Source organism: Vespula pensylvanica, chromosome 6, assembly GCF_014466175.1.
Source record: "Vespula pensylvanica isolate Volc-1 chromosome 6, ASM1446617v1, whole genome shotgun sequence".
NCBI lineage: Eukaryota > Metazoa > Arthropoda > Insecta > Hymenoptera > Vespidae > Vespula > Vespula pensylvanica.
This window is the reverse complement of record NC_057690.1, coordinates 2,219,206-2,245,804: the sequence shown is the minus strand read 5'-3', so window position 1 is coordinate 2,245,804 and position 26,599 is coordinate 2,219,206. Positions and strand designations below refer to the sequence as shown.

General features: G+C 29.5%; 7 protein-coding genes across 8 annotated transcripts; 5 read left to right on the top strand and 2 right to left on the bottom strand.

Annotated features, from left to right (window-relative positions):
* Positions 1–186: 186 nt before the first annotated feature.
* On the top strand, positions 187–2,613 carry LOC122629819 (homeobox protein engrailed-2-B-like). The gene is made up of 2 exons (XM_043813649.1): positions 187–1,449; positions 1,925–2,613. Exons 1-2 carry the CDS (start codon positions 841–843, stop codon positions 1,994–1,996), a joined length of 681 nt encoding a protein of 226 aa, XP_043669584.1. The 5' UTR covers positions 187–840; the 3' UTR covers positions 1,997–2,613.
* LOC122629820 (protein max) lies at positions 2,276–3,674 on the bottom strand. The gene is made up of 4 exons (XM_043813650.1): positions 3,490–3,674; positions 3,370–3,429; positions 2,922–3,156; positions 2,276–2,806 (listed from the first exon to the last, which is right to left on the bottom strand). The coding sequence occupies exons 1-4, from the start codon at positions 3,526–3,528 to the stop codon at positions 2,625–2,627; spliced, it is 516 nt and encodes a 171-aa protein (XP_043669585.1). The 5' UTR covers positions 3,529–3,674; the 3' UTR covers positions 2,276–2,624.
* Positions 3,675–3,922: 248 nt separating this feature from the next.
* On the top strand, positions 3,923–7,894 carry LOC122629817 (protein sel-1 homolog 1). The gene is made up of 6 exons (XM_043813646.1): positions 3,923–4,958; positions 5,105–5,349; positions 5,428–5,907; positions 5,977–6,205; positions 6,305–6,711; positions 6,793–7,894. The coding sequence occupies exons 1-6, from the start codon at positions 4,484–4,486 to the stop codon at positions 7,228–7,230; spliced, it is 2,274 nt and encodes a 757-aa protein (XP_043669581.1). The 5' UTR covers positions 3,923–4,483; the 3' UTR covers positions 7,231–7,894.
* Positions 7,895–7,981: 87 nt separating this feature from the next.
* On the top strand, positions 7,982–10,451 carry LOC122629818 (centrosomal protein of 63 kDa). The gene is made up of 6 exons (XM_043813648.1): positions 7,982–8,459; positions 8,537–8,808; positions 8,976–9,129; positions 9,280–9,829; positions 9,906–10,043; positions 10,171–10,451. Exons 1-6 carry the CDS (start codon positions 8,341–8,343, stop codon positions 10,387–10,389), a joined length of 1,452 nt encoding a protein of 483 aa, XP_043669583.1. The 5' UTR covers positions 7,982–8,340; the 3' UTR covers positions 10,390–10,451.
* A 755-nt stretch (positions 10,452–11,206) lies between these two features.
* Positions 11,207–20,690, top strand: LOC122629935 (DNA polymerase epsilon catalytic subunit 1). Its single transcript, XM_043813873.1, has 28 exons — positions 11,207–11,447; positions 11,541–11,661; positions 11,732–11,950; positions 12,064–12,290; positions 12,357–12,597; positions 12,667–12,983; positions 13,049–13,295; positions 13,378–13,930; positions 14,012–14,453; positions 14,578–14,815; positions 14,908–15,261; positions 15,353–15,567; positions 15,695–15,878; positions 15,952–16,275; positions 16,360–16,575; positions 16,666–16,901; positions 16,988–17,192; positions 17,307–17,482; positions 17,568–17,737; positions 17,831–18,167; positions 18,248–18,437; positions 18,508–18,674; positions 18,779–19,067; positions 19,177–19,314; positions 19,415–19,683; positions 19,766–19,898; positions 19,978–20,189; positions 20,272–20,690. The coding sequence occupies exons 1-28, from the start codon at positions 11,350–11,352 to the stop codon at positions 20,570–20,572; spliced, it is 6,819 nt and encodes a 2,272-aa protein (XP_043669808.1). The 5' UTR covers positions 11,207–11,349; the 3' UTR covers positions 20,573–20,690.
* On the bottom strand, positions 20,646–22,241 carry LOC122629953 (ATP synthase-coupling factor 6, mitochondrial-like). The gene is made up of 4 exons (XM_043813904.1): positions 22,111–22,241; positions 21,173–21,321; positions 20,903–21,033; positions 20,646–20,805 (listed from the first exon to the last, which is right to left on the bottom strand). Exons 1-4 carry the CDS (start codon positions 22,120–22,122, stop codon positions 20,771–20,773), a joined length of 327 nt encoding a protein of 108 aa, XP_043669839.1. The 5' UTR covers positions 22,123–22,241; the 3' UTR covers positions 20,646–20,770.
* LOC122629947 (pinin) lies at positions 21,936–24,996 on the top strand. 2 transcript variants are annotated; one of them, XM_043813893.1, is made up of 6 exons: positions 21,936–22,176; positions 22,258–22,446; positions 22,739–22,934; positions 23,023–23,196; positions 23,266–23,560; positions 23,678–24,996. In XM_043813893.1, exons 2-6 carry the CDS (start codon positions 22,286–22,288, stop codon positions 23,989–23,991), a joined length of 1,140 nt encoding a protein of 379 aa, XP_043669828.1. In that variant the 5' UTR covers positions 21,936–22,176; positions 22,258–22,285; the 3' UTR covers positions 23,992–24,996. The 2 variants fall into 2 exon arrangements, with proteins under 2 accessions (XP_043669828.1, XP_043669829.1); XM_043813894.1 differs by lacking the exon at positions 21,936–22,176 and having other exon boundaries at positions 22,286–22,446; positions 22,742–22,934.
* The last annotated feature ends 1,603 nt before the right edge of the window (positions 24,997–26,599 follow it).

Genomic DNA, 26,599 nt, shown 5'->3' with positions numbered 1-26,599 from the left:
TTCTACTGTCTATTTAAAAATTATTATATGTAAGCTTATTAATATTTATTACAACCGTACATGTTTCTATCGTTCTTATCTGTTATCTGGAATAATTTCAATACATAAAATATTTTTTTTTGCCTATTATAGTTTATGATAATCAACGAGATACAAACATTGACGCTACGTAAAAAAGAAAAAAAAAAAAGGAAAAAAAAAGGTAAAAGAAAAAGAAACGAGGTAAACAAATAGTTTGTTAAATATATCATTCGATGGAATAATATGCAATGTATGTAGTTTAGCCGATGGAGGTCGAAGAGGAAAGAAGCTCGAAGTAGAGGTTCAATATTTACATCGACGAGATGGATCTATTACCGGATTAGTCGACCCCCGTGGCTTTTTAATTATGTAAGCTCGAATAGATCGAGACATCTGCTACCCCATAGAAAAGCATACACGCTTGCCGAAAGATCTCCCCCTTCCTCCCTCCTCCTTCCTTTTTTTCGAGTGATGTATACCGGGAGTATCAATTACATTGTTATTACCGTCGGCTGTTCCAAAGATGTGGTCGCAAGATAATGCACTGTTATAAGAGCATGCACACAAAAGAGGGGCAGGTACAGCGTTAAACCGCCACTATTACTGGAACCAATGCAAGAGTTCCCTATGCGAGGAAAACGATAGCCATCGGTTCTTGTGCAACTATGCGTCTAATTTGGATTTGCTACAAAATGGATATTCCTTAGCGCAAAAAAAAAGGTGGGGTGAGATCTATACGCTCACATGTATATATAAAGCAACGAAGGGCGAAGCCCTACGATATTTTCTTTACTATCCGTGTTCTCTCTCTCTATCGGGATGAACTCGTTACAGAGATCACGCTCCGAAAAGAGTGATTTTAGTATAGCACGAATTTTGTCTGAAGATAATGATAAAGATATCGTAAACTCGCAGGATTCATATAATCGTGTTAACATCGTTCATCAATTTCATCAAGTTGAAGACGTAACAGAAACTATCGTTCATCACGAGAATGTTATAAAAGTGTCGAATCTCGAAAGCACGTGTCATTTCAATTCAAAGCTATGTCAACGAAGGATGAACGATCAAAACTCGTTAGGAGACAGGATGATAAATGAAGATGGTACAAATGAAATACAGGAAACTGCGCAGTCGCGTTCGATCAATGCGTACGAAGACGTTAAAAAACACGAGATCGCTGCATCTTACGAAGAAACTCATAGAAACGAACTGGCTTGGTTACAATACACGAGATACAAACCACCGAAATTACCTAGAAGAAACTTAATAGGGAAAAATGCTAAAAGACGTCCCGGAGTACATCCACGGATACCTTTTTCTTCATTTCAACTTCAAGTTCTCGAGGAAAGGTACAAGAAAAATGCTTATTTATCAAGGAGAGACGCGCTTGATATATCAACGTCATTGAGACTTCCTCAAAGTAGAGTAAGTTGTTGATATTTTTTCTTTCTTTTTCTTTCTCGTTAAGTTTCGTATTTTATTTATAATTGTGTTATATATAGTGAAATTTAGCGATATATATATATATATATATATATATATATAAAAAAAAAAAAATGACAAATTGATCATTACAATCGAATTATTGGGAATTAAAAATATGTAAGTACAACATTCTTATGCATTATCAAGTTTATTGATATTATTTAAAAAAAATTTTTTCTCTTGTTTTCATAGGTGCATTTCTTCGGGACAATCAATAAATTCTTATATTAGCATATCTTCGTTTTAATTTGTCTTTATACAATTTGTCGTTAAACGAGCTATTTGTTAGTTTATATATATATTATATATATAATGTGTATGTGTGTGTATGTGTGCGTGCATTTATATATATACATATACATACGAATATTTATTTCTATTTTTTCAAATGGTTTCATATTTTATATATTTACAGGTGAAGATCTGGTTTCAAAATCGTCGTGCACGGGATAGACGAGAATCAAACAATGTTATGGTAGTTACGTAAGAAAACGTAAAAGCGATAAAATGCAATAATTATGATGCGAGGAAGAATAATAGAGAGATAAAAGTCAATTAATATATTGTTGTTTACATGAACGATCTAAATTGCGTGGATAATAACAATCGCGTATATAAAAGTCCGTAATATCTTTGCGAGTAGAATTATTATGTTAAGGGTGTCGATTAATTTTATTAACTTTTTCATTTGTATTTTTTATATTGACCCCGAAAGTATTTAAAAAAAGTATTTATTTAACATCACGTTAATACAAAACGAGAAATATAATGGTACATATATTCTTTAATTTTTTTTCTTACTTCTTTGTATTTTATTTCTGTATAAGTTTGTACCTGTATACTTTTATTGGTCCGTGCGATGTAACACGCCATCCTTATAACATCGTTTCTCTTATTACAGAATATTTTATTACATACTACAATATAATAAGGATAATATCTTTTACTATATTACATATATACTATAAATAAAATCGGATCATTTATTTAAATAGATACTTAACTTACTTAAGTTTACATAAAATGTGTATTCTATAACTTATAACAAATTGATTGTATTATATCAAACTGAAGTTCTAGAATAATCAATTCTGATGAAATTTCTTCAGTTTTTGTCAATGATGCAATCCAGCAACTTTTAATTTTTTGGGTTGACGAATTGCTCGTCCAGTTTCACTATCTGAAGATTCTGATTCAGAATCATTGTAACCACCCATTCCAATTGAATCAGATTTAGATACCTCGCATGTTTCTGCAGCAAAATTCCCAGTAATCTTTGCCTTCTCGAGTGTTCGTACTTTAAATAAAAAAATAAAAAAAAAAAAAAAAAAAGAAAAAAAGAAAAAGAAAAAAGCATAATAAAATTAAATGAATAAATACTTTTCTTATAAGCCTTTTCTTATAAATCTTACTTTGAGTTTCCAATAGACTGTTTTGCCTTTTCAGATCATCGATGTCTTGTTGATGGGAAGAATTCTTACGTCGCATGAATTGTATATACTCTGCAGCTTTTTTAAGTATTTGAGCTCTGCTAGCAACTTTCTCACCTTGTAAAGCAGGTACAGAATCCCTAAGGCTTGAAAAACTGTCTTTGATATGATCTCTTCGTTTACGTTCTAAAGCATTATGATGTGCACGTTTTTCAGCCTATACATGAAATATATACAATCTTATATATATTTTATAGGAATAAGAAAAAATAATAACGTTTATATATATATATGACATAATTAAAAAAAATGTTTATAATGTTATAACTGCTAAAATTATATATATACACAGACGCACACACACACATATATATATATATTATTCTAATAATTTAACATTCAAACAAACAGAATTTCATTGTAGATATACCTGAGAATAATATTGTGTATTATTGGAATGCCTTTGCCTAGAATCAGAGTCGTCACCTTCCTGAGAATAAAATTGTTTGATATATCACTTACATCAACTAACCACGCATTTAATACTTACATCGCTTTCTATATCGATGTCTCGATCATCGTCGCTCATATTTATTTCTTATTTCTATAATATTATTAGTTAGTAAACAATAGTTCTTCTATGACGCTAACTTATCTTTCTGAATGATAAAATCGACACCGTAAAGTATGTAGATGTTTGCCTAGGTACGACTGAATTTGTCTATGGTATTCATATACATATACATATATATGTATGTATATATAATATGCTAATTACCATATGTATATATAATTACCAACTACGAAATATGTTGGTATTGTAATTTGGTTATGTTGGCACTCTTAGTTAATTCTGGTTCCATTTCCATGAAGATATCTATTAAATGTATAATCGATTTACAAATCGATTCTGATTGGTTTTTGTCAGAGGTGAGGTGATAAAAATAGCGTCATTGGTGAATAAACGTATGAAAATTAGCCTTTGTTTCTTACTACATAAATACATTTCGATCACGTATATTCTTACTTTTTAATATCTACAAATTGCACCTCTGAAAGTTTCTTATTTTATAATTGATACACATAACATTTAAATTGGCCGTTTTCCAATGTAAATAATAATATCGAGATGTCGTGAAGTGCACACGCATGTAGGATATACTTTTAAAAGGTATCGTTCAAACAGCTGATTCGGCAAATGCATTTCTGACGCGTGGTGTTGTAAATGTAATATGAATGTAAGTGACGTGTAGAGTATCGGTACCTCTGTGATCAACATAGTTGTGTTAAATTCGTATATAAATTGATTGACTCTTATGAAGATAAATTAATTCATCGATCGTCAATGTCATATATTATTTAAAACGAAATATGTACGTTGACGTGTCCTAATGACGTAATTTCTTTAAAGAAAGATATTCTTCGAGAATGTACACGTACACATTAGTAGTGATTGATTAAATATTTCCGAACATTAAATTTGCAATGAGGATACTAAAATTACCAGATCTCTCATGAGACTATAGATTTAAAATAGTGGAAATATGAAGCCTAATCAAAGTGTTTTACTTTTCTTGCTCGCGTTGGTTATGTTTTCCATAGCAGAAACCGAAAATGGAGCGAAAAAACGAAGTGATATTACACAAAAATCTAATTCAAAGGAAGAAACAGAAGATAAGACTGTGGAGGATGTAGAAAATGTCTTTGAACATCTACACGAACTGAAAGCTTTACGTGAAAGTATATTGAAATTTGTGCCGGATGCTCTTCTAAATGAAAAAATTCCTAAACAAATAAAAGAGGAATCGGAAAGTGAACCCGAGGAACCTGTGGAGAATACGTTAAGAAATGCAGAGTTATGGATGAAAACTATGATAAGTCAATCTAAAGATATGGATTTGATGGATACAAATATGCAATCTATAGAAGATGAAGATTTAACTTCTTGGGTTGACGAAGAACAGTATGAAAATTCCGAAGAAGAAGTAAGAGAACCTTTGACACCAGAACAGGAAGAAGGTAAATAAAAATTATATATTAAATATTATATACTTTGTTTTTAATTCTAATAACACCAAATAGATTTGAGAACATCTTCTTGTCTTTTTGATAATTACATGACCAATTATTCTATAAATATCTTATCACGACTGCATCTATTTTAGCCCAGCAGTTGTTCAACAATGCCCAAAACTTATTAAATGCAACACGTGCAAACAAACTGGAAGCTTATAAGTTACTTACAGTAGCAGCAACATTAGGACACAAGGAAGCTAGATCTATGTTAGCATGGGCACAATTACTTGGAACTCCCATTAGTACTACTACTAGGTCTCTTATTCAAAATATTCCTGTTACATACCAAACTTTCAAAGAATTGGCTGAAGCAGGTTTACCATCTGCGCATATGGTTTGTAAATAATCTAATAGAATTATAGAAATATAGAATTATTAATTTATGAGATCTAATAAACATTTTTTTTTATAGGGTATAGGATTTTTATATGCGACTGGATTAGGTGGAGTCAATGCTTCTCAAGCAAAAGCTTTGCTACATTATACAATGGCAGCTTTGGGAGATGATACTCGTGCACAAATGGCTTTAGGGTATAGACATTGGGTAGGAGTTACAACTCCTGTATCATGCGAAAGGGCATTGGATTATTACCGAAAAGTAGCGAATAAAGTTGCAGAGGAAGTATCCCTTAGCGGTGGACCAGTTGTACAACGTGTCAGACTTTTAGATGAATATGACAATCCTGGATACAGCTCTGGAATTTTTGATAGGGACTTAATAGAATATTATCAATTATTAGCTGAACAAGGAGATGTACAGGCCCAAGTAGGTCTTGGTCAACTTCATTATCAAGGAGGTAGAGGAGTGCCTTTGGATCATCAAAGAGCATTACAATATTTCCAATATGCTGCTGATGCAGGCAATCCTATTGCCATGGCATTTTTAGGAAAGGTATGAGGATGAAAAGTGATCTCTTTATATTTGCGTGACAAATTTTTCTTATTACGTATCATTATGTAGATTTACCTTGAGGGAAGTGATTTTGTAAAACAAGATAATGAAACAGCATACATGTATTTCAAAAAAGCAGCTGATCTGGGAAATCCTGTTGGACAAAGCGGTTTAGGAATGATGTATTTATATGGAAAAGGTGTTGAAAGAGATACAGCCAAAGCTTTACAGTATTTCAGTCAAGCTGCAGAACAAGGATGGGTAGATGGCCAACTTCAACTGGGCAATATGTATTTCAGTATGTAACGGATATTATTCTATCTCCAACTTTTAGCTTGTATAATGCTTAAAATATTCTCAATATATTTATATTTTATTATAAAAATATTTTTTTAAGGTGGAACTGGAGTAAGAAAAGATTATAAATTGGCAAACAAGTATTTTAATTTGGCCAGTCAATCGGGACATGTTTTAGCATATTATAATCTTGCTCAAATGCATGCAACTGGAACTGGCATGATGCGAAGTTGTCCAACAGCTGTAGAATTATTTAAAAATGTTGCTGAAAGAGGAAAATGGAGTGATCAATTAATGACAGCACATACTGACTACAGAGAAGGTAGAATAGATGAAGCGTTTGTCAGTTATTATCTTCTTGCTGAAATGGGTTATGAAGTGGCTCAAAGCAATGCAGCCTTTATTTTGGATAAAGGTGAAACTACAATCCTCTCTGAAGAGGAAGAATTAGTTCGAGCTTTACAACTTTGGGCAAGAGCAGCTGCTCAAGGATATTCTGCGGCGCAGGTATAAATTTATATGATAAAACAAAATAAAATTATTTAAAAATTTAATGTATATGCGAAAAAAATATATTTTTTAAAATAGGTGAAACTTGGCGATGCTCATTACTATGGTAGAGGAACGAAAATAGATTATGAAGAAGCAGCAAGTCATTATCGTTCAGCTTCTGAACAGCAACATAATGCTCAAGCTACGTTTAATTTGGGCTATATGCACGAACGTGGCCTAGGATTAGCAAAAGATCGTCATCTAGCTAAGCGATGTTACGATCTAGCAGCGGAAACTAGTCCTGATGCACGAGTACCTGTTGCTTTAGCTTTGATCAAACTTTCTTTCTTATTTGGTCTTGACTATCTACAAGAATTTAGTCTGATCGATCAATTGGATAAGTGGGATCAGTTGTTTGGTCAAAATTGGGATCTGTATTTAATCGGATTTCTTACAGGAATGCTTAGTCTTATCATATACTTCCGCAGGCCGCAGCCACCTCCCCCACCAAGACCTGTACCTCCTGTTAACTAAATTTTTATATTCTCCTGCATTTTGTGTACATGTGCTATTTTAAGCTAAGCTCGGAATCTACTTTACAAAAGAACTTCGTTAAACTGACTGTGACATTGTTGATAATGAAATTTAAAGTTTCTTTCTCTAGAATCGTAAGTGATATAAGTTATATACATATAGTGATTTTTTAATAATTTTCTTTCTTGTACAGTTTAACCACTTGTGAAGCTGATGTAAGATCTTTTTAATATTTTATGTGCAAATAAGGAAAATATAAAGAAACTCGTACCACTATATATATTGCTGATATTATTTTTGTCAATGCACATTCATTCTTAAAAATATTAATAAATAAAATTTAATTATATCTGTAATGAAACACGTTAATATTATTTGCAATTTCTGAGCTTAGCTTTTAGATCATCAAGTTTCATTGCAGAAAGAAAATCATCCGGATATTAATATATTTCGATGTTATTTTCCTTTTTTTTTTTTTTTTTTTTTCAATGCTATGATAAAGTAAAACATCTAGGTTTCATTTATTCTTTCTAAAATTAAATTTTACAATGCACATATATAATTTCAATGGTTATACCCTAAATAATCGGACTGTCTTTCCAAGTGGATAATTATACAGTGATTTTGTACAAATAAATAAATTAAAGAATAATATTTGAAATGATATCATTGTTGTTATTTTAGATTGCAAATAACATATATAGAATTCAAGAAAAGCTATTATGTGTGTAATATAATGAAATATGAGAATATTGTTAGTTATTTGTATAATAAAAGTGTTTCATCTTTATCATTATCATATATTTTTTCTCGTATTTGTATCTGTATTATAATCAATAATACTCCAAAATTTTTACTATGGCAACGATAATCAATGTATATCAAAGTCCATTATTGTGTGATGGAATAACCTAGTTCATTTTCTATATCAAAAATTTCCAAAATTAATCTAAAGTATGATATTCTGTAAAAGTTTATCAAGTTGTAAAAATTATGTTTAGTTCACATTTTTCCAGAGGTCATAATAAAAGTATTGAAGATATGCAATACTTGTTAAATTTTAATTAACATTTATTAATAAGGGTAAATTGACACATAAATAAAATTAAAATGCCAAAAAAGAAACGTGGAATTAGAGATAAAAAGACTAAAAAAAGCCCTTGGTTGAATGAAAGAGAAACGTTATTTTATGAACAACAAATTTTGGACAATAATAGACAATTAGCACGGTATGATATATAATATCCATATAATTACGAAAATACATAAAATTATGTTATGTGCTTGATATATGTAAATATTACAGACTGCGAACTACTAACGAAGAACTTGAACATGAAGTTAAAACTATAAGGAAACAGTTTACGAAACTTGAAGAAGATCGTTCGGATATTGTAGCATATTTGAAACGTAATTTAACAGAAAAAATTGAAGAGACACGTGAATTAAATGAACGAATATCTGCTTTAGAAGAATTGCGAAAAAAAGAATTAACTATGTTTAAAAAAAAAGAAGCAGCAATGGAATTTGAATATCACAGTATGGAAACTAACTTAAATGCAGAAGTCAAACTGACGGGTAGATACATATTTGTTGTAATATGCTTTGATATATAGATTTAGTTTTTTTTTTTTTTTTTTTTTTTTTTTTTACCAAAATTATATTATGAATTAATGTACATAGATATATCAATAATTGGAGGAAGCTATACACTATGTTCTGATACTTGAACTGTCTGTTAATAGCTGGAAAATTAAATGCATTAGAAGATTGGAGAATAGCACGACTCGATTTAATGCATAAATTTGAAATGCAGAATCAACAATTAAAAGACCAAGAAGAAAGACATAAAAACGCTCTCCATGCTGCTGAAAAAGCACTAATCGTTGGAAAGGCTAAGTAATTTCAATACCTTCATATTTATTGATTCTAAAATCTATTAAATATCTATTTTAGAGATGGTTTTATTTCATTGCAATTAATTTATCTTTAAGTAATCTATTATGATTCATAAAATTTAAATAACAAATATTTTTTTCATTACAAAAGAATGCAAAAAGAAATGGAGGAACGGTTAAATGAATTAGCTGAAAAGTTTAGAGAAGCGACCAATATTCGTATAGCAGATACTACTCATAGAGCAGTAAGAGAAAACATTGCATTAAATCAAGAATTGGATATGATGTTGGAACTTTGTCGTGAACTACATTCTAATACTATGGATTATAAAGAAGCTGTTAAGATGTTAAAATTACAAGCAGATTTATTTGAAGAAGAAAAAAATATTGCTTTAAATAAAACAATTAAACAAAAACATATGATTACTAATCTTACAAAAGATTGTAATGTCATGACTGATAAATATGTGAAATTACAAAGATTCAATTATTATCTTCTTAGTCATACAGCATTATTAGAAGAATATAAAGAGAGATCTATTACAGCTGAGAAGAAAATTCGTATTCTTGAACAAAATTTACAACAAATTCAAGAAAGTAAAACTCAAATATTAACAGAAATTCATTCTAAACGACAAGAATTTGATAATTTAAATCAGACATTAAAAGAGGCTAAACAATGCATAATGGAAGCATTGCAGGTAAACAAATAAACTTAAAATATTGATATCATTTCTTTTGATTATTTTTACATTGATTTTAAATATTTTATTATAGTTGCAAGAAAAACTATCTACAGAGGATGTATGCAGTTCTTGTCATACTGATCTTAAAGAAGAAGTACTTTCTTCTCTTCTTAATATATTGAAAAAGCAATATATTCCTAGTATATCATCTCATCATATAAGTCAACAGGTACATAACTATTATATTTCTAATTATATAAAAGAAATCATGTGATTTCTTTTAAAACATATATATAATATACTTTCTGTATTGTTACTTATTGCATAATTTTTTAATTACATAAAAATATATTTAGGAAGAAGATATAGAATGTCATTATGAAAAAGGTAGTTTAGGTTTATTGCAAACCACAGCTGAAATAGAAACAGATCAACAAGGAGAGGACGAATCTGTAAAGATAGAAGAAAAACAAGAACCTTTATCTATGCCTGAGAAGGTACCATCTTGTTTATTAAATGATGACAGTTCTGATATAATCTCACCATCATCATCCATAAACCATGAAATAACTTAAAATATATCAATATTATCTCTTATATTTATATGCTATATATAATATGCATATATATATATATATATATATATTTACATAACACACAAGTGTATCTCTATATATTATTACTTATTTACAATGTTATAAAGATCTGTATATCTCATTTTATTTGTTAATCTTATTTTAATTGTGTAGGTGATATAAATAATATCTTATAATATTTTAATATCTGTGTATTTAAAAAATTTTGAATTTTTTGATTTTATTTTCTTTCAAAAAAATCTTATCAAAAAATAATGTTTTTTTCGAGAATAGTTTATGTATAAAAATAAAGCATTTTCAAAAACTCTATATAATCATGTCCTTGTTTGTTCACTAAAATCTTTCAAAAATTACGTTTAGTTTCACCGTTAATGAATAAAACAGCAAAGATAATAGCACAATAATAAAATATGAACTATAAAAAATGTTTTTTAATAAGAGATTATTGTTTCCGATTTTCAAAATAATTTGAATGTAAATGACTTGAAAATTATTTATTTTTAATTAATATATGATATTAATAATAAAACAAATGATTTTAACAAGGAAAATAATATTCTTCAAAAACGATAAAATATAAAAATCTTTATCTCGAATGAGCCCTCGATTTCCAAAATAGAACAAAAATTGCGACTAAGAGAACTTATTACGTACTACCTCGCAAACGCACAGGAAGTGATCCCCGCTCTTAATGCGATCCTTTAAATATGATTCTGTAAGCCATCTTTTGGAAGACATTTGTACTAATTGTAAGACATTTCGTGTTACTGCGCATTTGTGTTAAAGTTTGGCGCGTAGCTTGCATTTGTTTTTAACTTCGTAACCTGTTTCTTTGTTCCTTCCTTAGATGCACGAGTGCAAAGTTTTAGTCATTAATTGACTCGCGTTAAAAAATTGTTTTATTTTGAGTTAATTTTATAAAAAAAAAAAATTGTTAAAATGACATCATTACGAAATACCGGGAAATTTCGATGGGATAAAAAAAATATCAAAACTGATCAAAAAGATATTAATCCTGAGTCTGGGACTGCTTCAGAGTTAGTTTTTTCCTTTATACGTATCATTTGTTATACATTATGAATCATTGTTATACATAATAAATCTTTTTCATTGTATTTTTTTTTTTTTAGAGAAAGCTCAGTAGGAAGATTAAATCAAATTAATGAAAATATAAGAGTGGATGTTCTGTATGGATTTCAAACAGTTACCGATATAAAAGAAAGAGTTGGATTTCTAATTAACATGCACATTGTAAAAAACATACTATATAATCGTTATATTAAGTTATAACATTATTAATAATAGATATCTTTATTTATAGACAGAAATTAGAGAAGATGACAAACGCTTATTAAGTGGTGTAGATTACTATTTTTTAGAAGAGGATTGTACCAGATTTAAAATTTCTTTACCATATCGTCCATATTTTTATATCTTATGTCGTAAAGATACTTTAGAAGAAGTTTCTACTTTTTTATATAAGAAATATAATGGTCGTGTTGTTAAAATTGAGCCTATTAATAAAGAAGATTTAGATTTGGTAAGTAGCTATTATTTATTCTAATAAATTTAAATGGATAGATAATCTGAGAATATATATTTTTCCATAAAAAAAAAAAAAATAAATATATAAACTTTGTTTCATTTTTATAGTCTAATCATTTAATTGGTTTGAAACAAAAATATTTGAAATTATATTTTGAAAATACAGTCGATTTAACAAAAGTAAGACGTGAAATAATGAGTGCTGTTAGAGTAAATAAGGAAAGAGAAAAAAGTCGTACTTATTACACAGATATGTTGTCTAACGTTTTGAATCCAACTGAGGAACAAAAGGGAAAACAAATTATAGACCATATGGAAAATATTCTTGATATCAGGTAAATGTTATCTTTATATTTGAATTATTTTCTTAATTTTTTATTATATTTAAATATTTTACAAAGGGAATATGACGTACCACATCATCAACGAGTATCCATTGATGTTGGTATATTCTGTGGTGCTTGGTACTCTGTTAAAAGTAAAGGATCTGAGCCAGCTATTATTACAAGAAGAAATGATATTATTGAACCTCCAGATCCTATTGTATTGGCATATGATATTGAAACAACAAAACTACCTTTAAAATTTCCAGATGCTAATACAGATCAAATTATGATGATATCATATATGATAGATGGACAAGTATTAATTTGATTTATATCATTATTATAAATCGGATATATGCGGATTTTTTATATGCTATGTTTTTAGGGATATTTAATAACAAATAGAGAAATAATTTCAGAAGATATAGAAGACTTTGAATATACGCCAAAGCCAGAATTCGAAGGTTTATTTACAATTTACAATGAACCTAATGAAAAGTCAACAATAAAGAAATTTTTTGATCACATCAATGATGTCAAACCACATATTTTCGTCACATACAATGGTGACTTTTTTGATTGGCCTTTTGTGGAAGCAAGAGCAGCTGTACATAATATGGCAATGAAAGATAAAATTGGTTTTACAAAAAGCCGTGAAGGAGTTTATTCTAGTAGACCAGCTATACATATGGACTGTTTGAGGTATGTACGTGACATTGCTACTCTTGTTTATTTTACTAAATTTAATTAATGCATTATTCTTACAGTTGGGTACGACGTGATTCTTATCTTCCTGTTGGATCACAAGGTCTGAAAGCTGTTACAAAAGCAAAACTTCGATATGATCCAGTCGAATTAGATCCTGAAGAAATGTGTAGACTAGCAGTTGAAGAACCACAAACTCTAGCGAGTTATTCTGTATCTGATGCAGTAGCAACCTATTACTTATATCAAAAATATGTGCACCCATTTATATTTGCATTATCTACTATTATTCCCTTGGAACCTGATGAGGTTTATAAAATATTTTTGCAGCATTAAAAAAGTATATATAAATAAATAAGAAGGTTTTATGTTTTATTATTATGTTATGCAGGTGCTTAGAAAAGGGACTGGAACTCTTTGTGAATCTCTTCTTATGGTAGAAGCTTTTAAAGCTAATATCATATTCCCTAATAAAGAAGAAGCAGAATTGAATAAGTTAACTAAACATGGTCATGTATTAGATCAAGAAACATATGTAGGTGGTCATGTAGAAGCATTGGAAAGTGGGGTATTTCGAGCAGATATTCCATGCCATTTTAAAATAGTACCAAACATGGTAAATGAATTAATGAATGGAGTTGAAAGTGCTTTAAAATATGCGATCCAAGAAGAAGAAAAAGTACCAATGGATATGGTAATCAACTTTGATGATATTGTAACAGAAATAAAAAATAAGTTACAATCTCTGAAGGATCATCCATTGAGACTTGAAAATCCTGTAATATATCACTTGGATGTTGGTGCAATGTATCCAAATATTATTTTAACTAATCGATTGCAGCCTTCTGCTATGGTTAATGAATTTGTCTGTGCTGCATGTGATTACAACAAACCTGGAGCTCTTTGCAAAAGAGAAATGAAATGGATGTGGAGGGGAGAATATTGTAAGTTACAAAATATAATAAAATAAAAAGTAAGATTAGCTAGTTTTTGTTTACTTACTTCATTTCATTTTTGTTATTTAGTGGCTGCCAACATAGGTGAATACCAAAGAATTCAACAACAACTTGAAATAGAAAAATTCCCTCCAGTCTTTCCTGGAGGTCCTCAAAGAGCATTTCATCAATTGTCTAAAAAAGAACAAGCTACTTTTGAAAAAAAGAGGCTTACAGAATACTCTAAGAAAGTATACAAAAAAGCAAAGATCACAAATATGGAAGAGAGAACTCAAATTGTCTGTCAAAAGGAAAATTCTTTCTATGTAGATACTGTACGAGCATTCAGAGATAGACGATACGAATATAAGGCACTAACTAAAGTTGCTAAACAACAAGTAGTAGCAGCTACAGCACAGGGTGATGCAGCTGATATTAAATCTGCTAAAAATAGAGAGGTTCTATATGATTCTTTACAATTAGCTCATAAGTGTATTCTCAATTCCTTCTATGGCTATGTCATGAGAAAAGGGTATATATCATTTGTATATTCAAATTTATTTTTTAACAGTTTAAGTTTTTATTTTTTTATTTTTTTAAGTGATTGTATCTTTTATATTTACTTTCTATTTATTTGAATATTTTATATTTAATAGATCACGATGGCATAGTATGGAAATGGGTGGTATTGTATGCTATACAGGAGCTAATATTATCATGAAAGCTAGAGAAATCATAGAACAAGTTGGTCGACCATTAGAATTAGATACAGATGGTATTTGGTGTGTGTTGCCAGCATCATTCCCAGATAATGTGATTATTCATACTACTCACACAAAAAAATCGAAACTTACTATTTCTTATCCTAATGCTATTCTCAACTACATGGTAAAAGTATGTTAAAAAATAATCATTATTTTATATTTTTAAATTTTCATTTATGTGTATATATATATATGTGTATATATAAAATTTGTGATAAATAGGAAAAATTCACTAATCATGTATATCACGAGCTTGTGGATTCTGAAAATATGAAATATGAAATAAGACATGAGAATTCAATTTTCTTTGAAGTTGATGGACCATATTTAGCTATGGTATTGCCAGCAGCAAAAGAAGAAGGAAAGAAGTTAAAAAAACGATATGCAGTATTTAATTTTGATGGTAGTTTAGCAGAGTTAAAAGGTTTTGAGGTCAAAAGAAGAGGTGAATTAGAATTAATTAAAAACTTTCAATCTTCTGTTTTTGAATCATTTTTGCATGGTAAAACACTGGAGGAATGTTATGCATCTGTTGCTAAAGTGGCTAATCATTGGCTTGATATTCTTTATAGCAAGGTAAAAATTATTTTACTAATAATTATACATATATATGGATATTTTTGATAACATTCTGTATTATCTAATTTCAAAAATATATATTATTTAGTGTGCAAATATACCTGATATGGAATTATATGAACTTATAACTGAAAATAAATCTATGTCACGTAAATTAGAAGAATATGGACAACAAAAATCTATATCAATTACAACTGCAAAAAGATTGGCTGAATTTTTAGGAGATGAAATGCTTAAGGATGCAGGTTTAGCATGTAAATCTGTTATAGCTATAAAACCAGCTGGTGCACCTGTTACAGAACGGTCTCATAATTATTATTTTTTTATTTTATTTCTATACTTGAGTACATAAAAAATCAAAAATAATTAAATAGAAACTCACATTTATATTAAACCTATTATATCATTTAATTATATTTAAATATTATAGGGCTGTGCCTTTGGCTATATTTCAAGCAGATCCAGCAGTGAAGAAACATTATTTACGAAAATGGTTAAAAGATTCAAGTATACAAGATGATGATATACGTCAAATATTGGATTGGAGTTATTACATTGAAAGGCTTGGAAGTACTATACAGAAAATTATTACTATACCAGCAGCTATGCAAGGGGTATGTACATAAGAATGTTAGAAAAATATAAAAATAACGAAATTAAATTTTTTAAGTTACTTGTTTTCTTTAGCTTACAAATCCTGTTCCAAGAGTCAAACATCCAGACTGGTTGCATAAAAAAGTAATGGAGAAAAATGCAACTCACAAGCAAAAACAAATTACCGATTTTTTTAACAAAGGAAATACATCTAATGACGATAACAACGATAGTAATTCGAGTATTCCAGAATCTTGTGACATAGAAGATCTACTAGGTAGAAAAGAAAGTTTTAAGGTACCTATTGCAAATGTTACAAAAAGAAAAAGAAGAAACAGTGAAGAGGAAGAAGATAACATTAAAAATAAAAGTTGGAAAGAAATATTAGGTGCACCACCTCCTAGGGGAACTACAAAAGTATATTCATATAATTAAATTAATTATTATTCAGTTTTCCATCTTATTAAAATCTGTTTATTTATATGTAACTATGCTTAACAGGAGGAACACTTAAAATGGTTGGAGTTTCACAAAAAGAAATGGCAATTTCAAGCTAAGCAAAGAGGACAACATGTTAAGAAAAAAAGTAAAATAGTAGATAATGAGATTGAATCTAGTTTTGGTGTAATAAGAAATCCTCAATCTTCAACAACATTATCTGGCTTTTTACGACGTGCACAGAAAAAAATACTTCAGACGCCATGGCAAATTCTTGAAGTATATACATTTTTTTCTTTCTTTTCTTTTTTTTTTTTTCATAATCCTTTTATGTGTATTACAGAATTTAATTTTATTAATGATTAACAGTTGACACCAACAAATGAACCTGGCATGTTTCGATTGTGGATAATAATAGATAATGATTTGCAAAGAGTACGTCTTGTAGTACCACGTATTTTTTATGTGAATAGTCGTGAAGTAAGACCTGATCCTGGTCCAAATCAATTATGGAGAAAGTGTTCCAGAATCTTACCACGATCGCGCAGAGTTTATAATCTTTATCAATATTCAGTGCCAGAAACACTGTACCAACAACACAATCAGTAAGATATAATAATAAATCAATACACATGTAATCACGTAATTATACAATAGAATTGAGTATTGTAATTGTATATTTTTTTTAAAGAGGCTTGATATCGGATTTAACTAAACCATATATTGAAGGTATTTATGAAACTCAAATGTCATTAGAATTTAGAGCTATACTTCAATTAGGATGTGTGTGTATTGTGGATCCAAAGGCAATAAGAAAGATACCAGATGGATCTGATACATTTTTGTTAGAACAATTACAATTCAAAAGTATTGCTGTACAACCTTATCTCCAAGAGGTAATAGAATTATTTAAAAATTTTACATTGCATACATAAAAATGTTATTTTAAATATTTAAAATTAATGTATTTTCATTTAATATTATATAAACATTTTTTTTTTTTATTTTAGTGGGAATCAATTAATCATATATTTTTATATCATCATTGGAGTGCAAATCATCAAAGATCCTTATGGGGATTATTTCTAAGTGCAAGTAAACGAGCACATATATTTATTTTGGATTCAGTTTCATCCAACCAAATGCCAAATCTAAATGCATTATATACACACGAGAAGGAAATAACGTAAGCTTGTATAATCTAGAATAAAGTATAAAGAAATAATTTTTTTGTATTATTATTATTATAACGATGTTAAATATATTTATAGTATAGAGAAAATTGGAGAGGACAAAGTGAAAACATTACCTGATACAATGAAATTTGTAATCAAGGTAGAAACCAATTTTCAACAAGTGTGTAGAGTATTACAAGCAGCATTACAAGCATATAAAAATGAAAGACATGGCAAAACAGTTGTAATCTTGCAAACAGCAATAGGTAAGTAGTCTATCATTTTACTTATTTCTTACATAAACATATTATTTATTAATAAATTTCATTTAATTGTTCATGATTTCCATATTTATATAGATAGAGCAACTTTAACTGCTGATATGCCTTTACTCCATGAATTCCCATTAATTAGTACACATGTTCGTGATGTTGAAAATTTATATAATACATTGGAATGGCAAAAATTGGGTGCTAAAATGATGATAAGACATTATTTAAAAATTCAACAAATATTAGAGTTAATGGTAGAACAATGCAGATTCTTTCATGTTCCTATTGGAAATATACCAGCTGATCCAACTCTTTTTGGAGCAGATTTATTTTATGCTAGACATTTACAGAAGAATAACTTTGTATTGTGGTGTTCTCCAACAGAGAAACCTGATCTTGGTGGTAATGAAAACGATGACAGCAGGTAATCTTTATTATATTTTCGTAATCAATAATTAATAATATAAATATTGTGAACACGAATAATGTTCTAAAAATTTACAGATTATTGAGTGCCTTTGAAGAAAGTACAAGTTGCATTATAAATAATGCAGCTACATATTCTAGTGTATGTGTAGAATTAGATATAGAGAGTCTTGCAGTAAACACATTATTGCAACATCATAATGTTCATGTTATTGATGGTACTAATACATTTGTTGCATTTAGCAATATACAAAAAGCATCATTGCAGGTATTAACTATATATAATTCATGACATGTCAATTACATTTTTAATGTGATTTTTTTTTTACAATTACTAGGAAATGGTAACAGGTGATACACCAGTTACATCAATTCCAAGCTATGATGAAACTACATTATGTAGTCCTGCCTTTAAAATATTACAGATTATGGTAAATGCATGGTTACGTGATGTAACAGTATATAAAAATATCTTTGCAGATTATCAAATAATACATTTTTATAGGTAATTAGTAATACTATTGGAGTTATTTCAATTCTTTAATATATATATATATATATATATATATATATATATATATATATATATATTTCTTTTTAATATTTCAGATGGTTGCGTTCGCCTAATGCATTGTTATACGATCCCGCTTTATATCGTATATTATGTAATTATATGAAAAAATTATTTATACAATTGATAGCAGCATTTAAAAATCTTGGTTGTATCATTGTATTTGCAAATTTTAATAAGATTATTGTATGCACAAAAAAGAGAACATTATCTGATGCTTTAGGATATGTAGAATTTGTTGTTACTACTATACGCGACAAGGAACTTTTTCATAGCATTGAGATAACTTCTGAGCAATGTTGGGAGTATTTAATTTGGTTAGATTTGGTAAGTTATTTTGTATATCATATAATAAATAAAAAAATGATATATCATATATATCAACAATAAAAAAATCAATAGCAAAAGTCATTGTTATATCCTTATTTATAAACAGTATAATTATGCTGGCATAAGAGGAAAAATACAAAAAATTACTGATGAAAATGCTACACAAACTGATGATAATTGTGATGAAAGAGATAATACTCCCAGAAGTTCTACTGCTGATAATGATAATAATGATGATGACACGGTAAGTTTCAATTAGCAAATTTCACAGAGATTAAGGACACGTAAAATTGTAATATAAATTAGTAATTCTATTATTAATAATATTTAAATAAATCTTTCAGCCTGAAATTGCAATGAACTGGAACTTGGCATCTTATTTACCTAAAGAAGTAGCATGTCAAAGTACTTTTAATGCTATCATTGCAGGATACATAAGTGCTACTTATCAACATATATGTAAAAACGAAGAAACATCTGATAATCTTTTACATAAAAAAAGAATAGATTATAGTCAAGATTTTATTGCACCACTTGGGCTTGGTGCATTGGAAAATACAGCAGATTTTGCTAAAAAACTTATTTCAGGAGAAATGTCACAAAAACTTTTTCGGTCAGTGTCTTATGTACATATCAAAATCGAGAATTTTTTTTTTTTCGTATATTATTAATGTTTATAATATTAATTTTTATAGAATAATACAGAAAATACATAAAAAAATGCCAGAAAAAGTATTAACATCTCAAGAACATCCTGATTTAAATTTAGATGGCAAAGATAATAAAATAATTAATCCAGCACTTGAATTAATAAAAGCTGTATGCAAGGTATTATTTTTTATCTAATTAATATATTTGTATGCATAATGAAATATATCAAAATTTAAATCGAACTTTCTAATTATAGGTTTTATCTTTGGACAAAGAACTTGAGAACGAAGTACATGATTTACAAACAAATTTGTTGCGATTAATAAGAGTAGGTGGTTTTGGTGATAATGTTGAATGGAAAGATCCGTGCATATCTCTCGTATTACCCGAAATCATATGCAAAGGATGTAATCATACCAGAGATATAGATCTTTGTAAAGATACTTATGCACATGTAGAAAATAATAAGTATGTATAATAATATTATCGTATAATATCGTAATTATATTATAACGTTTATTAAAACAAGAAATATTTTTATTATCTTCAGGTATACGTGGAAGTGCCCTTTATGCGAAACGATTTATGATAATAAAGAAATAGAATTTTTATTAATAAATACATTAAATCGCAAGAGTATGGCATATATACTCCAAGATTTACAATGCAGTAAATGTCTTGAAATCAAAAGAGGAAATATGGATGAACGTTGCACTTGTGGTGGTGATTTTAAAACATTGGTATGTGCAAAAGAAATTGCAGACTATGTAAAAAAATGTAAATCTGTAGCTAACAAATGTCAAATGAGTATTTTAGCAGAAATGGTCAACAAAACAGGACTCTTATCGTGAGAAGTTTAATATTTTATTGGTTTTTTTTTTTTTTGTATTTGTTTATAATACTATAATAATAAGAATAATGGGATAATATAATCTCTCTCAGATTATTTATTTATTATGTATATATATATATTTTTACAATGAACATTTTAATATGTTGAATGATTTTTTTATACATACATTTTCTACCTGAAGATCATATTGGTATATTTAACTTTTTGATACTCCTGAATCTATTGGTGGATCTAAAAAATGCAAATTAATAAATTGAATAGTATATTGGTTATTTATATAAAATATTTTCAAATTTTAATGAAACATTGGTCAAGTCACGCAACATACCGGTAAAAGTAAATTTTGGGAAACTTGTCATATCTGTGCCAGGAGAACAACCATATTGAGTAGCGAGTATTTCTAATTTAGACTTTCTTTCTTGTTCAATTTCTGGAGTTGGGTCAACTAATTTTCCATCTCTGCATTCAGAAATAAAAATATTAGTAACTTGCTGATTCAATAAACTGGATTTAGTAACTCCATTTTATAATTAATAAAGAATCAAACATAGTATGAGAAGATAAATGTAAAGAATGATAATTGATACGTAACACTTACTTGCTCTTACTATTATATTCTCGAATTTTATCTATAAAAAGTTGTTGTATGGGATCACTAGCCTTTTGGAGAGCAGGTGCTACTATTCCTATATTGCGTTTGAATATTTTAGGAATATTTGGAGTAAGACGTAACCTCAACATCTTTATCTAAAATCAGTTATGTTGTAGGATATTAATTTATCAAAGTAGAAAAATTTAATTAAAAATATAGAAAATATAAAATCTTTGTATCACACAATTATTTGTTATTTCTTTTATATTTTATGAGAAATAAGAATGTCGTATGTATGAACCACGGACACATTTAATCTTACGTAATAAATACTATCATTATACAAACTTATGTATTTATACGAACGATGTAATAAACTTTACGAGTTACAGAATAAAAATATTAAAACAATATAAAACTTCAATGTCTTTTGAATAATATAAAATTTGCTCACATTCTAATTAATGAATGAAAAATAAACGCAAATGCACTACACACACTGTAGCCAGTTTAATTTACCGAATAGTCGCTACATGATCTTATCGCCACTTGTCATTGGTATAAAACTTACGCATGCGTAGTAATGATCAAGTAAATATAATTTCGAGATATCGATATGATTTTATTATCACATGAGTAAATAAAATGGTCTTTATTGGTATTGTATTTATACTTTCTTTTTTATAATAATCTTTTCTTTATATAATCTAGTCTTAATTTATAATAATCTATATTTATACAAATACGAGAAATCATTCGATTTCATATTCAGTATAACCTATGAAAAAAACTTCGTGTCACCAATAGCAGACGATCACATCAAGTAGAGCCAATAAAATCAATAATTTGAAAAGATTAATTAATAGTTAAATGAAAATTAATTCGAGATATTAAAAAATATGTTTCATATATATTATTTTATGGAAAAAATTCACTGGAATTACCATTTCCAGCATTGCCACTACTAAGAAAACTCCAAACTGTTATTGATCTGACGAAGGATAAGAATTGTACGTGGCTCCCTCCTTTAGTGATGCTGTTCAACAACAATTCGTGGGCTCCGTTATTAATTAAATGAATTCTTTTTACAGCTACGCTAAGTATATTAAAATTTCATAAATGAGGAAGTTAGAGTCGCAAGAACCATGGGGTGCCGATCGTTTAGAAGCTCAATTGGAGGCTGCTCGCGATGGATTAAGAGGTCTCGATCGAAGTATTCGAAAAATTTTGGGCCGGGACCTACCTGACGGTGAAAACGGACCGATACAACCCCCTCCCAGGTTAAACATACCCTAATATTTATTCCATTAAACGTGAAACAATGATTGATATTAATTTAGTATACTATTATTTGTGAAATATGTTTTCTTTGCACATAAGAATACATTTGCAATACGTGTTTGGAAACATAACCTAAATGTCCCAATAATATATAGCAATATTAGTATTTACTATATCTACATTTAAATCTCAACCAGTAAATTAATTTAATAATTTAAAACATTATATAATAAACTTGATTCTTAGAGAAACTTGTAGAATATAAAATGTATTAATTAGTTGTATTATTAGCAGACTTTCTCAAAAACGACCATTGCAAGAAGATCGTCGACGAGTCGTATCAGATTTCGTAAATAATGAAATACCGGGTGCAAAAAGGCGTTGGCAAGCATCTAATGGAGAACCAAAAACGGTTTTTAGTCGTTTGAGTGCTCGTGTTCCTTCAACTGCTGACGACAGTGCAGATGAAGATGATACTGCTATTAAGGTAAAATTCCTCTTCTATAACTATTCTATAACATTATATTGTTACCGTTTTATATAGAACTATAGATCTTTATGTTTGCTTTTTACAGCCTGCTGTATCATCGAGAGTAATTGCTACACCCAGAGAAATTCCTTCGCGTCAAGAAGTAATCAGAAGAGAAAGAATAGATGAACGTAGTCGACAAAGGAATAAACGAATGTTTGGCGCACTTTTGGGTACTTTGCAAAAATTTAGATTAGAAGAGACCAAGTTAAAAGCAAAGGTAGATAATGAACATAAATTAATTATGTTAATTTCTAAAATCAAGGCTTTTCTTTTAATATGATTGCAGGAAGATAAAAAAGCGGAAGTGGAAGCACGAGTAGAAGAAGCACGAAGAAGAGAAAAAGAAGAATTACGGCGAGAAAGACAACAATTATTTTTATCGCGTAAACGACAATTAGCAGAAGTACGAGCACTAGAAGCAAAGCTAGCGCGGAGTCGACAATTCCAAGATTGGCGTGCTGCGCAATTACCGCTTGCTTCGTTCATAAAGACGCGTAACCAACCTTCCATATACTACATACCAAAACGAAAAAATCCTCAGACTGAAAGTTTGCTCACCCAATCTGCGAAAGAACTTCATGGTTCGTATCTATGTTACTTTTAATTGTAAACATATTTTTTGTTATAGTCTTTTTAACAGTATTAACGTTCAATAATTTTTTTTCTTTTCTCTTTCCTTTTTTTTCCATTTATTGCAGAGGAAATTGAAAGAAGAGAAAAAGCTTTGCTCGAAGAACTTGAATTAATAGAAACGCAAATAGGCCTTGGGAAACAGCAACAAAATTTTGACGGAAGTACATCTTTGAATGCACCGGAAGAAGTATCTCAAACTGTAGAAGAAGGAGAAGAAAATCGTGATCCAAATCCGGAGAATAATGTAGAAACGACAAAAATAGAAGATTTAGATGTATCGATTAAGACGGAGAAGGATGAAAATGTTGTTGAGAATGCGGTTGAGAAAAACGATGAAAAACAAGTGGACCAAATCAAAAAGGACGAAAACAATGGCTAGCATTAAGTATTCATATTCAGTTTGTACATATAACGTACATTAGATGGTCCAGTCAAGAGAATGGAGCTTTTTTATTTAGTATTTTTCAATAAAGCACATGGTTTTGTCTCTGGAATCAAAAGGTAAAGAAACAGAAATAACATAGATACGGAATTGATGTTCAAAGAAACTTTTATGTGAAAAGATTACGATTCTATTATCCTTGTGCAAATAAAAAATATCTACTTTTAGAACTTTCACAACATTGCAAAGGTATTAACAATGTATCGCGTTTAATTTTCTTTTTATTTGGCTATCTATTTAAAATCTTAATGTTTTAACTTCAAATCTTTTTCAAAATTATATAATTTACTATTTTCAAATAATTATATATATATATATATATATACACTTCACATATAGAATACATAAAAAACAAGCAACCGGTGATGGTTCATTCTCAACAATCAACAAAACAAAATTCGAAATATTTTTCATATACATATGCAAGCTGTACAAGCTTTATCATTCTTCTTTAAAGGTAATTCGACTTTTTTGCTTATTTTTTTTCTCTTTTTTTTTTTTTTAATTCGTGGACATTATATCGTCTTTACATGATGTATTCATGCCGATGAGAATGTAACTACACGTTATCAGAATATAAGGTACAAACAAAATATGTGCAATATATTCTGCAATAGAAATAATTTTCTTCGTAATAAATCCTGCGATAGGCGTGGACCATCTAAGCGCGAATTAATCCGACAAGTCGCTCGGATGATACAAGAAAAAAGTGATCACAGTCTCGATTGGTGTACACTTTGGAAGTCTGCTTTCTTTTTCTCTCTAACGTTCGTTATATTCGAAGAAGCACAAAAAGTGTAAAGTATATATGTATTATATATATATATATAATACGTATATATTAATATATGGAGCAGAAACCACAGGAATAAAAGACACCTTAGAGACTGTATACTCTTTTTTCTGTCACCAGTAAAAAAAAAAAAAAAAAAAAAAAAAAAAGAAGAAAAAGAAAAAAGAGTTCTTCAGCATGATTGTATAACGTGGATTCTTGATACAGTAAAATTCTCCTCTTGTATATTCTCATATTGTTTTCTCTTTTTATTATACTTATACTTCATAAGATACATGAATTTATATCATTAAACATTTCTAAACGTCTGTAAGGATAAGTAGGGACGCGAATAAAAAATTTCATTAGATTTGATGATTGAAACGATACAATTTTTATATTCTAATTTGCATTCACATAAGTGTACGTAAATCAGTATGCACGTTCGTCCTGAACATTTAATCAGCAAGAAAGATTAAAGAGAAGAAAGAAGGAAAAAAAAAGATGAAGAAGAAATTGAGAGAAAAATAACTGATTCTCGAATACTTGAAGTAAGTTTCGTCACGAGGAATTCGATATTTTTAACAAAAAAGATTAAAAAAAACCTATTCACATAAAATATTATATCAAGAAAATAGACTCGAGGAGAGCTTGGAAAATACGACAATTGGGCGATCAAAGGAAAACGTCAGGGATATCATCCGAAAAGTGCGTCGTATTTTGATTGCTCGTGTTACGCTTTCTCTGAAAGAAAGGAAATAAAAGAGAAGGGTTGCTCTCGGAGAGTGAGAGGGAGAGAGCAAGCGAGAGGGCGGAGGTGGGTGAGGTGGTGGGAGTTAAACGTTTCACATTCATTTAGCAATTTACACAATTTAGAAGTCGATGGCATTAGGTCTCTACGGATACGTGGAAGGCGGCTCCAACCTCTATCCATCCTCATAATAACCGTGCTAGAGAGGGTGGGGATGGCACGAGAAAGAGGGAAAAGGGGATGAGAAGAAAAAAAGAAGAAGAAAAAGAGGAGGAGGAGAAGGAGAAAAAGAAGAAAGAGGTAGAGGTGGAGGAGGAGGAGGAGGAGGAGAAGGAGGCGTTCCGCCATGCAAACTCGGAATACGGCTAATGTGTCTCCGCCAGGCAGTTCTTCGAGAAAAGGGAAAAGAAAAGGAAGTAGAGATTCAAAAGTCGACGTCGACGTCGACGTCGGCGTCGGCGTCGGCGTCGGCGTCGGCATCGGTATCGGTATCGTCGACGACGAAGGAAAGGAAGAAAGGGTGTATATGAGAAAGAAAGAGAGACAAGCAAGGGTGTGGGCGCGCAGAAGCGTGAAGCGTGCGCGACAAGAGAGACAAGCACTCTGAGGAAGAAACATGAGAGGAGCCGACACGAGGCCAGGGGTCGTCGAGCTATTTGTACCGCCGAATGTAAAACGGGGAAAGAGGCAGGCCGCTTTGCCACCACCGCGATGTCTTCGTCGTCTTTTGAAAGAGAGAGAAAGAAAGAAAGAAGGAGTACTGAGACTTTCTTAATTATGTGCTCCGCCTCTCTCTCTTTCTCTCTCTCTCTCTCTCTGTCTCTCTGTCTCTCTTTCTTTCTTATTTACTCTTATGACTTCGAGACTGGTATGCAAAATAGTGATATACAGGGTGTTTCAAAAAGTTATTTGATATTAGAACATTTTATGGTATTCGCTAATTTAATATATATATATATTTATTTATTTATTTATATATATATATAAATATTTAACGATTATTTAGGTTAAAAAATGAAGTT

Coding starts and splice junctions, on each gene's coding strand:
- LOC122629819 (XM_043813649.1), top strand. CDS start 841: ATGAACTCGTTACAGAGATCACGCTCCGAAAAGAGTGATTTTAGTATA. Junction 1,450..1,924: donor TGAGACTTCCTCAAAGTAGA/GTAAGTTGTTGA, acceptor ATATATTTACAG/GTGAAGATCTGGTTTCAAAA.
- LOC122629820 (XM_043813650.1), bottom strand. CDS start 3,528: ATGAGCGACGATGATCGAGACATCGATATAGAAAGCGAT. Junction 3,157..3,369: donor ATACACAATATTATTCTCAG/GTATATCTACAA, acceptor TTTCATGTATAG/GCTGAAAAACGTGCACATCA. Junction 2,807..2,921: donor CAGTCTATTGGAAACTCAAA/GTAAGATTTATA, acceptor TTTTATTTAAAG/TACGAACACTCGAGAAGGCA.
- LOC122629817 (XM_043813646.1), top strand. CDS start 4,484: ATGAAGCCTAATCAAAGTGTTTTACTTTTCTTGCTCGCGTTGGTTATG. Junction 6,206..6,304: donor ACTGGGCAATATGTATTTCA/GTATGTAACGGA, acceptor TATTTTTTTAAG/GTGGAACTGGAGTAAGAAAA. Junction 6,712..6,792: donor AAGGATATTCTGCGGCGCAG/GTATAAATTTAT, acceptor TTTTTAAAATAG/GTGAAACTTGGCGATGCTCA.
- LOC122629818 (XM_043813648.1), top strand. CDS start 8,341: ATGCCAAAAAAGAAACGTGGAATTAGAGATAAAAAGACTAAAAAAAGC. Junction 8,460..8,536: donor AATAATAGACAATTAGCACG/GTATGATATATA, acceptor TAAATATTACAG/ACTGCGAACTACTAACGAAG. Junction 9,830..9,905: donor GCATAATGGAAGCATTGCAG/GTAAACAAATAA, acceptor ATTTTATTATAG/TTGCAAGAAAAACTATCTAC.
- LOC122629935 (XM_043813873.1), top strand. CDS start 11,350: ATGACATCATTACGAAATACCGGGAAATTTCGATGGGATAAAAAAAAT. Junction 16,902..16,987: donor CTGTACCAACAACACAATCA/GTAAGATATAAT, acceptor TTTTTTTTAAAG/AGGCTTGATATCGGATTTAA. Junction 20,190..20,271: donor GCACATGTAGAAAATAATAA/GTATGTATAATA, acceptor TATTATCTTCAG/GTATACGTGGAAGTGCCCTT.
- LOC122629953 (XM_043813904.1), bottom strand. Junction 21,034..21,172: donor GAATATAATAGTAAGAGCAA/GTAAGTGTTACG, acceptor TTCTGAATGCAG/AGATGGAAAATTAGTTGACC. Junction 20,806..20,902: donor CCCAAAATTTACTTTTACCG/GTATGTTGCGTG, acceptor TGCATTTTTTAG/ATCCACCAATAGATTCAGGA.
- LOC122629947 (XM_043813893.1), top strand. CDS start 22,286: ATGAGGAAGTTAGAGTCGCAAGAACCATGGGGTGCCGATCGTTTAGAA. Junction 22,447..22,738: donor CCGATACAACCCCCTCCCAG/GTTAAACATACC, acceptor TTGTATTATTAG/CAGACTTTCTCAAAAACGAC. Junction 23,197..23,265: donor AGACCAAGTTAAAAGCAAAG/GTAGATAATGAA, acceptor ATATGATTGCAG/GAAGATAAAAAAGCGGAAGT.